General features: G+C 42.5%; 1 protein-coding gene across 1 annotated transcript; it reads left to right on the top strand.

The window, feature by feature from the left end:
* Window positions 1-634: 634 nt before the first annotated feature.
* kank2 (KN motif and ankyrin repeat domains 2) lies at window positions 635-15,902 on the top strand. The gene is made up of 13 exons (XM_010730510.3): window positions 635-998; window positions 6,579-6,663; window positions 9,467-9,562; window positions 9,859-11,211; window positions 11,378-11,587; window positions 11,678-11,783; window positions 11,949-12,575; window positions 12,660-12,747; window positions 13,172-13,391; window positions 13,491-13,633; window positions 13,863-14,063; window positions 14,158-14,256; window positions 14,389-15,902. The coding sequence occupies exons 3-13, from the start codon at window positions 9,493-9,495 to the stop codon at window positions 14,443-14,445; spliced, it is 3,174 nt and encodes a 1,057-aa protein (XP_010728812.1). The 5' UTR covers window positions 635-998; window positions 6,579-6,663; window positions 9,467-9,492; the 3' UTR covers window positions 14,446-15,902.
* Window positions 15,903-17,344: the final 1,442 nt, after the last annotated feature.

The following is a 17,344-nucleotide window of genomic DNA, read 5'->3' as shown; positions in this document are numbered from 1 at the left end:
TTACAAACAGATATGCAGAGGCTCAGTCACTCAGAACTGGAAGTTTTCCAGTTAACAAGATCACTCAGTCTCAATTTTCCACATGTACTGGAATGATGATGAGGAAATGTAGAGGATTACAATATCAACCTTGTTTATAAAAGATGATCCACGCAGGTTACAGCAGGCTTAAAAACAACACAGACCTCTAAAAAAGTTGCATGTAAATTAAAACTTTACTGTAAATATTAAGTTTAAAAAACAATTGGGTTTTTTTTTAATTGTGTGTGTGTGTGTCTGCTCTCAGAGTTCCTTATACTGGTACACAAGGAATCATGAATGTTGTTGTATTTTCTGGTAAGTTTGTTGTACTTGCAGATACTTCCTTCCTTGCAAGTCCTTAACACTGAAAACATTGAAATGTAAGAAAATATTGTACATTTGTACATGCAAACTATTTGTTCAGTTTACAAAATATGAGTCAATGTGATAGATTAAACTAGATTAACTTTAACCAGCTAAAACAGAAAATGCTGCACATACATATCACATGGACAGTGCTGATTCTGAGTATATTTTGCTGCTAATACTTATGCAGGATTTGTAATGGAGTAATTGTACCTTAAGGCATTACTACTTTTACTTCAGTAAAAGGTCTAAATACTTCTGGCACCACTGGGGTCCTTCCTTGGAGGTACGTCATGTCCATGAAGGATCATTTTAGAGGTCCTTAAACGACCTTTAAAAGCCACTGAAAGCTGATGGAGTTGTTTGGATTTTCCTTGACGGTGCTTTCTTGTAGATCCATGGAGAATGTGGATCCTTGGAGGCAAATGAAGGCCTCTCAGAAGATTAAAGCGCCCTGTAAGATGATGGAGGTCCCTGCTTGGCCTCATGGTTGCTGGCCCTTTAAGGGGAGCGGGAGGGGGCGCGGAGCATCTTGGCTGCGGTGTTTTTGTCTCTCTCTGTCAGTGAGCGCTCCTGGGCCGAGGCGGCTGAAAGGATTTCCAAAAGGACAGGTAAGAACAGCAGATAACTTCCCATTCCTGTGTGTGAAACCCGTTTGTGCGTCTCTTTATCTTATCTGCATGTCAAAGCTTCTCATGCGAGGCGCTTTCTTCAGAGTGTGACTTCTTTTGTGAAGCGTCGGTCCTGCCCATTCCCTCCCCGGTCCTCTTTCTCCAAGTAGCGGGTCCTTTATCCTCCAAAAACACCTCAGCTCCTGATATATAAATATTACTACCTGCTGTACGGACCAATCGGTAGCTCCTAATTTGACATTAGTGTTTGTTTACCTTTAGAGGGCTGTGAAACTGTGAGTCTGAGGTCGCTCCTCCGGTGCGTGCCTTTTTGTTCAGAGCATCATTGAACGGCGGCGAGAAGCGCGGATAAGCGAAAATATCCATAATCTCATAATAATAATATTCCTGCACGGACTAAACGTTATTTTATCAGACTGAAACGTGACACTGCAGTGAATCTACATTTCAGTGGGTTTACTTATTATAATAACGTGAAATTGTCTGTGTGCATTTATACAGTATCCCTGTGAAACCATCATGTACAGTGTGTATTGTTATTTTCGCAGAGGGCTCATAGAGAGGCGATTTTGCCACGCGGCCTCAACTTTAGACTTAATTGTTTAAAGCAGGAGTTTGAGATTACAGTATGTTGCATTGCCAAATATTCTCCCCCCTTTTTTGTCAGCACGAGTAACACATTTTGGGTGTGCGTTTCGGTTTACCCCTCATTATGAAACTTTACCCCCCCCAGTGTGGCCAACATATGATGTTTTGCAACAATCTAAGCATTTCATTTAAAAAAAAACAAAAAAAAAACTGAAAAGCTCAGTGAAGACTGGAGGCTCAGGGGAGAGGGTGGGTCCGTGCATTCTGCAAGTTTTCATTACTTCCAGATGTTCATCAGCTTTTCCTTGCCGCTTCTTGCCCTCAAATTTGCTCGTCTCGCCGCCTGTAGCTGCACGGTGGTCACTAAGGAGAGTTTATGTCCTCAGGAGATGGATGAGGTCTGATGGAGTTGTTTGCCAGCTGGGCAGGAGGAGAGTAAAACATCCTAAACTCTATTTGACTGTTTTTCAGATAATGCAGAAGCTGTAAACTCACTATGCTTTAAACTGATGACTGATTTCCTTTAATAAACGTATTAGTTACATCTTTTCAGGTAAAATGCACAAATAGATTATTTCTATATCTCCTTGAATGTCTGCTAGTTTTATGTTAATATGGAAAATTGTTTGTTTGATATTGAACATTATCTGGCAGGATGTGTCATGAGTGTACACATTTATCAGTAAACATATCAGATGTTGTTTTCATGAAGGACATGCAGAACTTGGCAGGATGTGGGGGAGTAGTCATCAGCCTGTTACACTGCATCATACAATACACCACTGTCCTGCTGTGTTGTAATGGGCTGCAGGCTGCATTAAATCACCTACCAGTGAACAGCCAGAGATTGTAGCAGCTGCATGGCACTCAGATGGGCTCCGTCCTGTCATTCATGTCGTTACATGGACAGGTTGCTGGTTTGTTGCTTTTTAGTTCACTTATAATGACGTGAACTGAGTTTTAACACACACGAAAAAGAACATTACATGCTTCATTAAGAAAGGATTTATTGCAGGGCTATGTTTCTCTCGTAAACAGGCAGCTGTATAGTTTTGGGATCTAGTAAGTGTAAAAATAGTGAAAACTGACTCTTCCTTGTTTGTCTGGGGACCCCCTGGAATCCCATCAGAGACCCCTGGGAGTCCCCAGGACTGCATTTTTGGATTCTCTAGTCAGGTTTGTCAGCAGCTGAGTTTCCTTCAGCAGTTTTTTTTTTCACTAACCTGGAATGTGATTGTCTCATTACAGCATTTGGACCCAGGGGTGCTGCGATGGAATGCAGGGTTATAAACCCCATTTGCACACTGGGCCACATGCCGGGCATTTAAATGGTTTAGCTGGACTAATGAAATTACACCCTGAACCTGCATGAGACTGTCTGTCACTGTCGACCACTGATTAGCTATTCTTGACAGTTTTACTGCTGATGAATTATATTATATAAATTACATTTTTTTTAAATGTTTTCCATCCTCCAAAGCAACCTGTAAATATGTAACACATAAAAGTAAAGCGCACACACATGTTAGAATAGTCAGTATTATGGCTGTTTTCCTGGTCTGTTTTGTTGTTTTTAAGTTCACAGAATCTTTTGATCAAGGAAGTAATTGATAAGATCCCCTAGAAGGAACCACTTTAACCACATCGCAGTTGTAGTAAGATTACTTCCTCTGTTCTGCTGTGCTGTCCACTCTGTACCACAACACACGCTGACCTGAGCTTTTAACCCCAACACTGCTCTGACCGGCTCCCCACCACCCGTCATTCTGCCGTCTGGACTTCGTCTTCCTCCCCTTCAGACCCCACAGTTTCCTCAAAACAGTGCAGCACTCTGGCCTCTCTGTTCTGCATCATTCTTAGTCCCCACCTCCACAACTGCATAGGAATTTTCTCCCAAATGCCCCCTTTTTTTTTGTCTTTTTTTCCGGTGCCGCTCCTTGCTGCTCAACCCCACCCTTGCTCAGTTTCCTGTTGGAGGTCAGCACAATGACCAATAGCAGACTGGCGGGTGTTTACTCTGCTCCTGTTCCAGGAGTAATGGGAGCTAGCCAGCCCCTCCCCTTGGCCCTACTCTAGCCCGCACCAGACTGCTCAGCCCAGCGTCGTCTGCTGCTCCATACCACCACTCCTTAATGTAAAAAACAGGACTTTTGTGAAAGGGCAGAGAGTCCTGTAGCAGAGGTCCCATTGGGATATGATTTCACTGTCCGAAGTTTAAAACCCAAATTAGTCAAAAACCACATGTCCACCAGCAGCACAACAGCACACTGTATTTCCATGTTGATATGAGATCATCTGGCCTCGTTACGCATGGCGAAGGCTCTCTGACGAGCAGTGACGTGCACCATTCAGCCATATTATGCTTGGTGATAAATGTCTGTTGTTGCTCCTACATTTAGCATTCTTCAGTTGGTCAGGAGAAAGATTTGTTATATTTTTTTTCTGATTTAGTATTCATCTAGGACCAGTTGGCTGAATGAAGCCATCTGTGCTGCAGCATGAGGAGGAGGACAAAGAAGCCTTGCTAGATAGATTAACAGCCGTGTCTTCTGTTATGATCTTTCTGTAACATTTAAAACTCTTCTGCTAGTCTATATTCAGGTCTCTGTGGTCTGTTGCTCTGAGGAAAAAAAAAAACCTCTGAACAACAATCAACTTTTTTTTTAAAGTGCAGCTTCTCGTAGGGATTCTCTATTGTCAGCCTATTTTTAGGTGTGGAATGCACAAATGATGGTAATCTTCTAGGCGGAGCCATTTAAGATTATGAGAAAAGGTCCTTTGAAACTTTATATACTCATTGTGAGGGCCATTGAGGGGCCATCAGTGTGATCTTTCTGATGTTCTTCCTGCATTAACAGCAACAGACGACATTCTGGTGTCAGCTGCAGGATCTGCCGTGATTCATACTGGCGGAGTCCAAATCTGAGAACAGTCATGGTCTTCTCATTCGAGAAGTTTCCATCTAAAACTCTCAGCAGCATTCCCCCCTCCTCTTGCAGCCTTGCCTTTCTTTCCTCACATTCCCACTGTTTCTCTCCCACCCTCCCTCACATACTGTACTCCTCTACTCTGCTTTCGCTCTTTTTTTTTATCCCTGTTCCCTTTTTTTTTCTCTCGTTTATGCTCTCCTCCTTGTTACTCTTTCTCCTGGGCTGGGAGGAAGTGACTGGGTTGTTTCTGGATCCTTCGGGAATAGAAAGATGGAGCTCCCTTTCCTGTAACCCTTTCTTCATCAGACCGCAGAGGATTGCAACGTGTCTATGTTTTGCCACATCAGTTACAAGGTGCATTTCGTCACCTGTTAAAATGTTACTTCTTAGTGGAATCAGAAATTTATCATCACACCATCAGATTTGTCACCGAAAAGACAGACAAATTAAAAACAGCCAAATCACTTGGCTTTCATATCTTCTTCGCTCTTACCTGAATAAATCAACTTAAAAGCTACAGCTGTGTTTGTTGAACTGTGGGAGTCTTTGGGTTTCGGACAGTGTTGGTGTGTTGGAGATCTGTGTGTTTTCATCTGTGCTATGTTGAAGTCGGTGGGAGTTCAAGTTGTCTCCTCTAAAGTTTGGTATTTGTTTGAAACAAGTATTTGCCATCTGCACACAGTGTTCTATCTCCATGTAGTCCACTACCTTTAATCCTATTGTTTGACAGTAGCTTTTGGCATTATGTTGGTCTAATCAGCTCCAGATGCATTCCTAATATTGTGTCATCTTACGCAATTAACAGCACAGGTAGCCAGTCTCTTTTAAAACCTCTGGCACTACTTCTGTCGAGATTTCAATCACTCAGTCCTGCTCCTTGTATTCCCAGTGTCTGTCAGTGTGTGGGTCCATAGCAGCACTTCATCAACTGTTTGTTTGTTTTGAGGCAAATTTCCTTGCAACACACTCATACACACACTGTTTCTCTCTGTCTCTCTCTCTCTCTGCGATGCCCCTCCTTGCTTTATATTAGAACCAGCTGTGGAACTAGGGGCTGAATGAATGGCTCTTTGTGATTTGGCTGTCGTTCCAGTCTAAAAGGTCTGTTTCTCCCTCTACCCCTCCACCCATGGCAGTATTGGCATGACAACAATATGAAACAATGGACTGAACAACAGCAAGTCTTGTAATGATATTATGCAAAGGTCATTCGTCAGTACTTTTTGGTCTGCGAGACCCTGCGACAAAATGTCGACCACACTTACACAGCAGCCTGACTATGAACAGCTCTGAGCCAAAGTATGAGAATCAGCAGACACAGTCATGCAGCTTATCTGGTGGACACGCACACAGTGGAGTATAGTGCACGGTTGAGGTCTGTGTCGTCCATGAAGGGAACGCATTATAAGGCTCATGAAATCAGTCTGGCTCTAAGTCTTTAAAGGTGATCTGTGCATTTGACGGCTGTTCCCACAAAAACTGGAGGGCGTGTGTGTGTACCAGTGGATTTGGGAGTGTTAGTCACAGAGGCAAGAAAACAGAAAACATTGCCCAATCACATGGCAGGGAATCTCCCAGCCTTGAATTGATTAGAGAGCTTTAAATTAGAGAGAGGAATGGGGTGGGGGAAAGTGTTTCTAGAAAGCTGGGAGAGCAGCCATGCATGGATCAGGCTTCAACCAGGCTGCACTACAAAGAGGTCAGAGAGTGATTGGCATTTCATGGGGGCATATTGTTCACATCCGGCATGTCAGTCAAAACCACTGGAATGTTGTGGAATGTTTTTTTTGGCTTTGTAACCTGTGTTTATCATCTTGTGGAGGACACTCTTTTGTAACCTGTCATGAGTCTGTTTTTATCTGTGTGTCAACAGAGCTACACACCTTTTTAATGGAGCTTTACAGGCGTCCCCCCAGTGACTACTTGTCTAGATATCTTCTTTTATTTTCCCGTGATTTACATTTCTCTAGGCTACAAACTGCTACAATCAAATGCAGTGACTGCAGAATTTCCAAGTTTTCTTTATTCTTATTTCCCACAGGTGGTGAGCGTAAGAGTGCACCAAAAGGAAGGGAGAGCAAGGAGCCTGGGGAGGAGAGATCCCGTCCTTGCAGTGCAAGCAGCTGGTATGAAGCGGAAAATAAATCCCTCTTTTCCTAATTCACAAACCATTCCCAAGCTTGAGCAGAATAGTAATCACCAAAGGCTGAGAGAGTCAGTAAGGCAGTGGAAAAATCCATAAAGATTTTTTCTGGGTAGTGGGAAGACCGGTATTTCTGACTTAGCAATACTGAAGTCTAATCCTTTGTAATGGCAATAATAATAATAAGGTGACTTAATGAATGGAAGCAATGAGTTTGATAAACTTGGGAGAACTGACTTTGAAATGAAGCTTGGCATCGTAAATTACTTTTCAGGGTGGTCTAAATCCTCTGATACACCAAAGACACAGGAATATTTATACATGCTGTAAATCAAATCCTTTTTTCTTTTTTTCTACCCACCAGACACTCGCATGCATGAGTTTGTTTGTAAAAGAATAAACCTGAAGGTGCCTTGTGCGTACAAAAAAAAACATTGTGCAAAGGTTGTGAGAGGTCAAAGAAGCTACAGTATAATGCATTTATTCTCGTGACATCTTACAGGACATACCACAGACGTGTAATTTGTGCTGTATGACCTGCATCTTACCCTCAGGGGATGTCTTAATCTTAATAGCTGGGAATGGAGGGAGTAGACCAGGAGATGTTAACTTCCGTTTGTACAGTATGCAGCTGTATCGGGAGGGCGCAATGGGGGCACAGCATTTGTCCTGGATGAAACTAGCCCAGGGAAAATCGTCTGAAGAATAGCTGTGTGGCACTGGAGAAGGGCGCACACTGGTTTCTGTTCAGATGTCATCTCAAAGGAACTCTGTTTGGGAGTCGAGAGAGAGGGAGGAAGGTCAACCACTCCACCCCAGCCACACACATACACACACTCAAGGGGAGTACATACACACATGCTAACACATCTGAAACACCCAATGAGCCACTGTTGGAGAAGCAGATGTGGAGGCCTGCTCGCGTGGGCGTCTTGAGAGGGTGATGTGGGAAGAATGGCACTGGGAGAAGCAATAAGCAAAGAGACATTTGAAGCAGGGAATAATGTCAGTTTTGGAGAGTGTAGATATGATTTGAAGGAAGAGAAAACCACATTGTGGGATTCAAAGGGGAATCAAGTGGACAGTGTCAGCCGTCTCGACTGCTAGGCTGGGACGTTCGGTCGCTAAACTGCATATTCTAATTATATCTCATCAACTGTCCTCTGTCAGTGCTGTCCTCCACCCTCCTGTACACATACACTCAGTTTCTCACACACATACACACATGCTCGCTTTCTCACAACCACTCCTCTACTCTCTGTCCTTTTCTCACTTTCTCACACATCCAGTCATATTAAGGCGGCCCTGTACAACACACAGCATATAATCAAACACCTTTATTCCATGCTTGAGATAAACAGCATTGCAGTGAGATTATTCCACATTAAGCATTACATTACACACCATGGTGAAAGGCAGCTTTTATTTTCTTGTTTTTATTTTTTATTTTTGTATTTTTACAGATGCCTCCCAATCTTCTATTTTTCTCTACCAATCTAAGGCAAGGACGTCCGATAAATTCCTCAGCTGTACATTAAGATATAGTTGGCTTTAAAAAGATCGCTCGGCAGAGGCCCTACAAATCTGCAGTCTTTTTTTATCACAGTGGAGTGAGGAGTACTTTTAATCCTGCCAGTGTTAAAATGCATGCATGCAGTATTTCCATGCATCATAGTGTGTGGCAATCTTGGTATGAGAGGGTGATGAAGGGGCACAGATAAGGGGAATTGCACCAAGACATTAACTGACTACAGGACTTCAAAAATACCAAGTTAGTGTTTCCAAGTGCCCTACTTTTCACAAACGAGCAAGCCCTGTCTAGGGTCACAAGCTGGTGAAGAGAAAGAAAACCAGCTTTAAAGTGAAGTGAACTGAACGTCCCCTAAAAAGCAAAGTGAAGGTTTGCAGTCCAAACTGATGATCTTAGCCCCTTGAAGTAATATAACGATGTTCAACTGGCTAATGCTGTGGATGGCTTAAATATTACATCCCTGTTTCCCACAAAGTGATGACCTAGAAAGTTAATCTTTTCCAAGCATTGGCGTGGTGGGTTCTGTGTCGATGCCGGCACTGTGTTTGCTCTCTGTGGGAGGAAAAAGCACAATCTCTTGTTTATAAAGAGTCAAAATGCATTACCGCTGGTATGAAAAAAAAGCACTGAAGTTCTCAGCGATTCACTATGCTCTCAGTTGAACGAGCAAGTGAATGCGGAGGGAATGAGAGACAGTGACCAGCTGAAACCTCCTGATCGTCAGCTGACGTTGTGGGGGGGAGCAAGCACCAGAAAAATATCTAAAAAGGAGGACAAACAGAGAAGAAACAGGAGGGGAAAGATGTAGAGAAATTGAGGGAGAGACAGGGGAGAGAGTGTCTGTAAACCTTAAATTGAGAGGCAAAGTAAGCGTGCACAGATGATTCCTAATATGGCTGTAACACGCAGTCTCAACCCTCTGTCCTGGAATTAGCTGCCAGGAAACTTTCCCCTCCAACCCCTCATCTCTGAATGCTAAGAACAGAAACAAACACACGATCGACTGTGACCCACTATGCTCCGAAGAATGAACGAATAAAATTAGAAAGGGAAGAAGAAGGGTGAAATAAGAAACAGTGAACTATTTCTGACCATCAAACTAAACACCATGCTGTTAAAAGAGCAATAATTTATTGCTGGTATGCAAATCAAATGTGTTGGTATAATCACTTTATAAGATGTCCATATAAGCACTGATCTTGGACATACATAATCATGTATTAATCTATGTATTTCTGTTTCATGTCACTGAAAGAACTCTCCACAGGTGAGAGTTAGTGGATGACTGTTGGAAATAGCTGCCACACGCTCATTATGGCTCAGGTGCTGCATATGGACCCCGGCTTCCCAGGTGCAACTTTTACTAATATTATTACTAATAACTATTTTTACTAATATTGCTCTTTATAATAAATATGTTATTTTAAGATCGTTTAAACTGTCAGGCAACTTAGAAGTAATAAAAGGTGTACTTTACAGACACTTTAAAATGTCAGGTTGTAGCTACTGTGACATTTCACTTTGTACCTAATTTGGTGATTGCTTCATAAATACACAGTAGCCAAAGTTAATACTATTCTCTAAAGTCTGAGCCCAAGATTAGACGCAGTTTTCCTTCTGTTTAAAGTTGATTTCCTTCCCCCTCAGGGAAACTCAACCCGCCTGCTCCCCCTTCCCTGCACGGCAAAGAACAGGAGGCGCCCTACTCAGTGGAGACCCCCTATGGCTACCGTCTGGACCTAGACTTCCTCAAATATGTTAACGACATAGAGAAGGGAAACACTATCAAGAAGGTGCCTATCCAAAGGCGGCCACGCTATGGCTCCCTGCCTCGTGGTTATGGCTACGCCGGCTCCTGGTGGACCTCAACAGAGTCTCTGTGCTCCAACACCAGCATGGACAGCCGACACTCCTCCTTTTCCTACTGTGCCCCAGGCTATCACACATCACAGAGGCCCAACTTCAGCACTGCCCGGGTGGAGAAAACTCTGTTGGATGCACGCAGGAAGCTGGAGGAGGAGAAAGAGGGGCGGAGATTCTCCAACCTGGGCAACATGCACAGCAGTGTAGCAGGCTCCAACACCTCTCTCAGCAGTGCGCACAGCTTCAACCGAGCCCAGAGTGGATCCTTTACCCCAATGAGTTCTGGCCTGTCCACCCCAGTGACCCCAACACCAGCCCACCTGCAGCATGTCAGGGAGCAGATGGCTGCTGCCCTCAGGAAAATAAAAGAGCTTGAAGAGCAGGTGAAGACCATCCCTGTGCTGCAGGTCAAGATCTCTGTGCTGCAGGAGGAGAAACGGCAGCTCAGTGTCCAGCTGAAGAGTCAGAAGTTCCTTGGCCATACTCTGGGTTTCAGCAGAGGTCGTCCTCGCGGAGAGCTCTACATCGACATCCCTGAAGAAGAGGTGAGCAATGGAGCTAAGAGCAGCAGCAAGCCAGCAGGCCCACTGTCTCCCACCACACCCGAAGGCACAAAGCAAGACTCGGGGTGTGAGATTGAGGACACAGTGATTGTGGGTGGAGCACGACCAGATGCAAAGCGGGAACTTCGCACTATTGGAGTGGGACCAGAGAACTCAAGGAGCAGTCAGGTGGGAGTCGGAGTTCGGGAGGAGGATTTGGGGCTGCTGCCAGAGACAGAGGCTCTTAGGAATCAAGTGGGTCAGCTTGAGGGCCAGCTAAAGAGGACGATGCAGGAGCTGCTGACTGCACAGCAGCAGGTTGCAGCAGTCCAGAAGGCCCCTCAGGCAGAGCATCCAGTCATGGCTACCAGCATGGGCTGGCAGGAGCCACAAGACTGCAGCCTGCACACTGTGGTCAGCTTCACACAGCTGCCCCAACAGAGGGAACAGAGAACTGTGGGAATCCAGGTGTACACACTGGAGCAGCCTACTGTGGTGGAGGTGGGCACTCTGCTCCGAGCAGAGACCTGCAGCTCTCCCTCACTTCAACCAGCTGGTGGAACTGTGGAGGCCGACCACAGAGGACAATCTGAAGGTCTGTATTCAGCTGGTAGTGTATGACCAAGGATACTGAGTCACAATGTGTGACAGTGTAATGCTGACCAAATGCAACAGCATTTTGTGAAACATATAATGTTCAGTATTTAATTCCTCGCACAAGACATTTGACTGAAAAGTCTCAACTTCTTTCTGTCTCACAGATGCTCCAGTTGAGTTGCCAATTGCAGTCAGCTCCAAGCAGGTGCGCGATGTCCTGAAGAGCGAGTTGTCCACTTCGGTACCTGTAGCTACTCCTGTCATTGCTGTAGGCACGTCTGGTAATCAGATTAGTCTGCTGCATTCTCAAGAAGGAGAGACACACCTGCATACATCCACAGAGGTTGTCCAGTCACAAGAAGGCCCTAAAACAGGTAATTGGACTGAACTCTGTTCATTATTCTAACTTTTTTTTAACTGCATCATGTTCCTACTGTGTGCATGATCACTGGCATCTTCTCCAGCCTCATCTCCGCAGTCTTCTCTGAGGTCCATTATGAAGCGGAAAGCAGGTGAACCAGGATCTCCCACCACAAAGAAAAATCTACAGTTCACTGGAGTCAATGGAGGGTAAGTCAGTCATTGCAGACCACCAATCAGTCATTTTACCCAGGTCTGAGTCTGCTTAGCCAAGCGTATTCTCTCAGAGTTATGAAGTAAAAATGTATTTGTTTTACCTGCATACTGTATGTAGTGATAAAACAGGTGTGAGTTCCAAATGTTCTTGTCTTGCAGCTATGAGTCCACATCATCAGACGACAGCAGCAGCGAGAGCTCAGATGAGGGGAGTGACTCCAGCGAATATCATGAAGCCAGAGAAAAACTACCAGACTCAATCCAGCACCAGCAAATAATCCACAACAAGGCTTCCCAGCCACCAGAAAGCAACAGTGTACCTCAACAGACTGCAGTCAAACTGCCAGCCGTCATTCCAGACTCACAGGAGAGTCCCAACCAGTCTGCAACTGTAGACACAAGACTGCCAGATAAAGCCTCCCAGTCACCAGCAACGGACACTGTTGTAGAAAATTGTGCCTCACAGTCACCAGCCTCCAACTCCACTCTAACTCCTCCATGTCCAGCAAACGACTCTGCCCCTAAAGAGACTGTCAACCAGCCTTCAGAAAAACACTCAGTCACCCAGGAGATCACCTCCACATCATCAAGCACTGAATGCACTCCTGAACAAAGCTCCATAGCTACAAGTTCTTCATCAACATGTGTCACTAAAACCACTGAGATTAGCACGCAGCAATTTAACGTCCAGTCAGAAACGACCATCCTCTCTAGCCAGTCAGATATAAAGCCATCAGCTGAAAGCGTCACACACGACACCGCAACAGCTTCGGCCAAACAAGTCAGGTAAATATACACATGGTTAACGGACAGATTAATATAGTTGTAATGGTACTATCAAGCCTGTGTATGATGTTCTTTCTGTCTCAGACTGGACTTGAGTGACAGCCTGAAGTCAGCCCTTCATGCCCTGCAGAAAGCCCTGGGGGAACCCAATGCCTTCAGTCAACAAGGAGCAGTAGGTGTTCATTTCATTTCATTTCATTTCAGTAGCATAATCCACTTTATCAGACCGGCTGGAAGAAAACAAGCAGGAGCACAACGAAGCGGAAACACAGATTGTCAAAAAACGGATTCATTTTAAGTTTACACAAACATTTTATGAACATCACAAACTCTGTCCTGACTGTAACGATTATTTAAAAAAAAAAAACAAGTAAACTGCTGAACTTGGATCTAGACCTAAATTCCTTACATTAATTTAAGCATTTTTACAAGTAGTGGAAGAGCAAACAACATATTTCTCATGTGTTCCTCCAGATGTATGTGTATATAGATATACATGTTAGATCTGCATGCCAGTGAGCTGTGTTCTCTTATTTCTCCAACTGTCTGTCCAATGTGTACATGTCTCTAATTGTCCTCATTGTGTCTGATTTCAGAGGGCAGCCTACACCACCGTGCTGCAGGAATGGCTCCGTGTGTCCTGTCACAAAGCAGCGGACACGGTGGTTGTCAAGGCCTACATGAGCACCTTCGCCTCTATCTCCCCTCAGCTGCTGGAGTTTGTGATCAACATGGCAGACGGCAACGGGAACACAGCTCTCCACTACACCGTCTCCCACTCCAACTTCCCTGTGGTGAAACTGCTGCTGGACACTGGTGAGCTTTAGATATTAACTAAAACATTCGAAATCACATATGTGAAAGTTAAAGCCCTGTGTCTCACCTGCCACACTGATTGCTCCATATACCTGGCAGGCCTGTGTAATGCTGACAAGCAGAACAAAGCAGGCTACACGGCCATCATGCTGACAGCTCTGGCTGCCTTCCACTCTGACAGTGACCTTCAAACTGTCCTGCAGCTGCTGCGCACAGGGGATGTCAACGCCAAGGCCAGCCAGGTACGCCCTCTACTGCTCGTTAGGTTTTACTGCACCTCCACACACAGCCAAACCCATGTCAGACTCACAGAGCATTTACATGTGCTTTTCAGAACTTCCCCCCCACTAATGTAACTGATAGCACTGCAGAGTTTTCAACACTAAAGCATGTAAACAAATTCAATTTAATTCTGAAATTAGATCTACATGTTGAAGATGAATTTAAAGATTTTGAATAATTTGTATGTAGGCCGGTCAGACAGCACTGATGCTCGCAGTCAGCCATGGCCGAGGGGACATGGTGCGGGCACTGCTATCTTGTGGGGCACAAGTCAACATCCGAGATGACGACGGCTCAACAGCGCTCATGTGTGCCTGCGAACACGGTCACGTGGACATTGTGCGTCAGCTACTGTCTGTGCCAGGCTGTGATGCCACTCTCACCGATAATGTAAGCATATATTTCCATCCATTCTCTGTCTTTTTTTTAAAATTATTATTATTTTTTTTTACAAATCTCATCATCATCCTCTTGATTTTTACAGGACGGCAGCACTGCTCTGTCCATTGCCCTGGAGGCCAGCCAGAATGACATTGCCGTGCTTCTGTATGCTCACCTCAATTTTGCAAAGCCTCCCTCCCCTGTAAGTACTTTAAAACACCTATAAACACCTATGTTATAGGTGCAACACAGCTAAGTATACAAGTAGCTGCATCACCAAATCACACCAACAGTCAAGAGTGACATCAAAGCTTTGTTTTTTAACCTCATCTAGGTTTCACCGAAGTCTCCTCTCTTGGGTTCCTCTCCTCCTGCCGGGGAAACAAAATAAAACCAGCTCCTTTTGCAGATGACAGCAACTCTACAGCCTACAGTCCACAGCAACTACTCATAATACAGTGTGATTTTCTTCCATCTGTGTAATTAAGAGAAACATCAAGTTTGTGTGTGTGTTTGTTTTCACCCTCCATAATTTAAGTACATTATAATGTGCAGATAATTACATGACAACTTCACCATTGTTATCCATTTCTCTCTTCTTCTTTTTTTTTTTCTTTACATGGATGAAAACATGGATTTCTTGTGTGGTACAATCTGAAATCTAGTGGTTGTATTGACATCATTCCAGTCCCTGTTTTTAGTGGCACAAGTCAAAACGGCTCACTAAATTACAGTATACAGTCCATTATTATGCACTTGTTGTTTTATTCCATATGAATCTAATATTAGTTGCTTCATAGAACGATGTGTTTTCATTGTAATGTGTACAATAGCTCTACACAGTAGCATCATTATGTGTGTGACCATCACATCATTTGGAATAACAAAAGCCACCCCTCTGATGGATAAGTGTCCTTGCATCAGCTAGCTCATTGGTGCTACAAACATATATTTCAGAAAACACCACTTCAACAGAATATCAATATTTATACACAAGATTTATTTACTCTAGAGTATTTTTGATATTGATTTTTTTTTATTAATTCAGGACCTTCAATGATCACATTTTTTTTACATTTCTGAAGCAATGGCTAACTTATTACCCTTAATACCTTTTTTAACCAGAGGACAAAAAATAATTTTATGTTGACCACGTTTCCCAAAATAATCCCAAAGATGCATCTCTCCTATCAGCTCTGTGACACTGTATATTGTGGTGGTAATATTAACACAGGCCTAGCATCAGTGTGAAGGAAGAAAAAGGTTAACATTACTCTTTGAAGGCTTTGGTACTATGGTTTTTGTATTTTTTGTATGTGAAGGTGTTTTGGATGGTTGTAAGGAAAGATCAGAGTGTATCTGTGTTTGTAATATTCTGTGCTTATAAGATTTAACATGATTTTGTTGAGAAATGACGGAAAGCACTGGTGAAGCCACCTCTACTGTGGTCCTGCCAGTAAGATTTGTCAGGGAACCAGAAAGTGACTGATTGGGGGCTTTAAAAGGACGTGCCATGTAAGATGTGAATATCAAAATAATATATGTCAATATAAACTGGTAGTTATTCTGCCTAAATCTGATTCAGACTCCTTGAAAAAAGTGCATAGGCTATTGATGTCAAAATTTCTATTACTTTTTAAATATTTTTTTTTCACAATTTTCATATTCACTTTTAAACAATTGCATTTTTATAAAATTTCAAGTTTTTAATTTAAGTATCTGTCTTTTTATACATTTAGAAATTTTAAGCTCACACCTACTTTATGTAATCTCACAGCTCTTTAGTTTATGTTTTTATGAAGGTTTATGTAAAATTCTAGATTGTTTCTCAGTTAATTAATAAATGTGGACCACACTGTTTCTATTGCGTTTTTTATAAATTACCTTTGTTTGCATGCAGGTTTGCATCAGTATGTAAAACAAGATAAAAACAGTAGCACTAATACACATAAACATACCTGCACTAATAAAATCATGTTTCTTGTGGAAATGGGTTTCTGAGGGTGGAAAACACAGATTAAAAGACACTGTGTATAGCATATGTTTGTTTAATATTCGTTTTTGTTTTTTTACAGACTTGAAGTTAAAAAATCCATCCTTCATACAGTATATATTATCAATAGTGCATGTTAGGAAATTACCACTAGAGGGCGTTTCAACAGAAGTAGTTAAACACTTAAAGGTACTCAATATGTACTACAGCACAAAATACTAATACAGTATACATGAAAAAAATAATATGACAGAATATTACAGAGTTCTTTCTCAGAACATCAATTTCATAATCAATGTCTAACAATATTAGTAAAAAAATATAAAATGTAGGTAAGAAACCCCAAAGAAACTGAACAAAGGAAAGTTTACATTGCCAATGCACAAGTCCAATACAACCCCTCTTGTTTACATACAATTACTGACAAAGTTGTGTTGTGTGAATGCTATTAAGCATGACAGTGCAGGCGCTGGAAAGAAGCCTCCTCTTTATTTATCTGATGAAGGGGGAACACCCATAGTAAGAAAAAAAGACTGAGGGTGCATTCACAAACATTCTGAGGATTTTTTTTTTTTAGAGAGCTCCTAACATTTCTAGCAAAGAGTCCTAAATTAGGAGTGATTTAGATTAATATAGATACAGATACATTCTTTCAAAAGTTGAGATTGGTTGATCAAAAAAAGAAAACAAAGAAACTCTTAGTGATAATGGGCATAGAAAGGACAGTAAAATCAATAGGTCTATTCATATAATTTAATCTCTATTAAAACATGGTGTAATCATGAAAACATCATCATTTTAATAAAACAAATCATTTTAATAAATGTCTATGTTGAGTAAATTCTAAGAAAACACAGGCCTCCTTTTACAGTTACATATTTCCATGCAGATAGTTATTATATTTATTTGCCATGCTGGTAATTTTAGTACTTATTTATTTTTTGACTAATCGTTTTTTTGTCGATTAGTCGTAATTATTATCCAGGTCCATTTAAAAGGCCCCATGTGTGATGAAATGATACACATAACAATATGTGATGACTCTGCTGACAGACCTAAGTCATCACTGCTGCTTTTCCTCAAATATCTTAATATTGTAACTTTTATTTCTGCCATTATTGCTTTGGGTGGGAGTAGAGAGCACATCACTAATGAGATTTAACGACAAACATTACCTCTGCACAACCTGATCTGTAGCATTTCATGAACTCACCGTCATTCAGAATTTGAAAAACATCTCTACTACCTCTTTTATCTCTCCACCATTTTCTACTTTTCTACTTCTTAAGCATCTTAA

This window comes from Larimichthys crocea, chromosome XII, assembly GCF_000972845.2.
Source record: "Larimichthys crocea isolate SSNF chromosome XII, L_crocea_2.0, whole genome shotgun sequence".
Taxonomy (NCBI): domain Eukaryota; kingdom Metazoa; phylum Chordata; class Actinopteri; family Sciaenidae; genus Larimichthys; species Larimichthys crocea.
The sequence above is the reverse complement of the archived record's forward strand: the minus strand, read 5'-3'. Positions and strand labels throughout refer to the sequence as shown.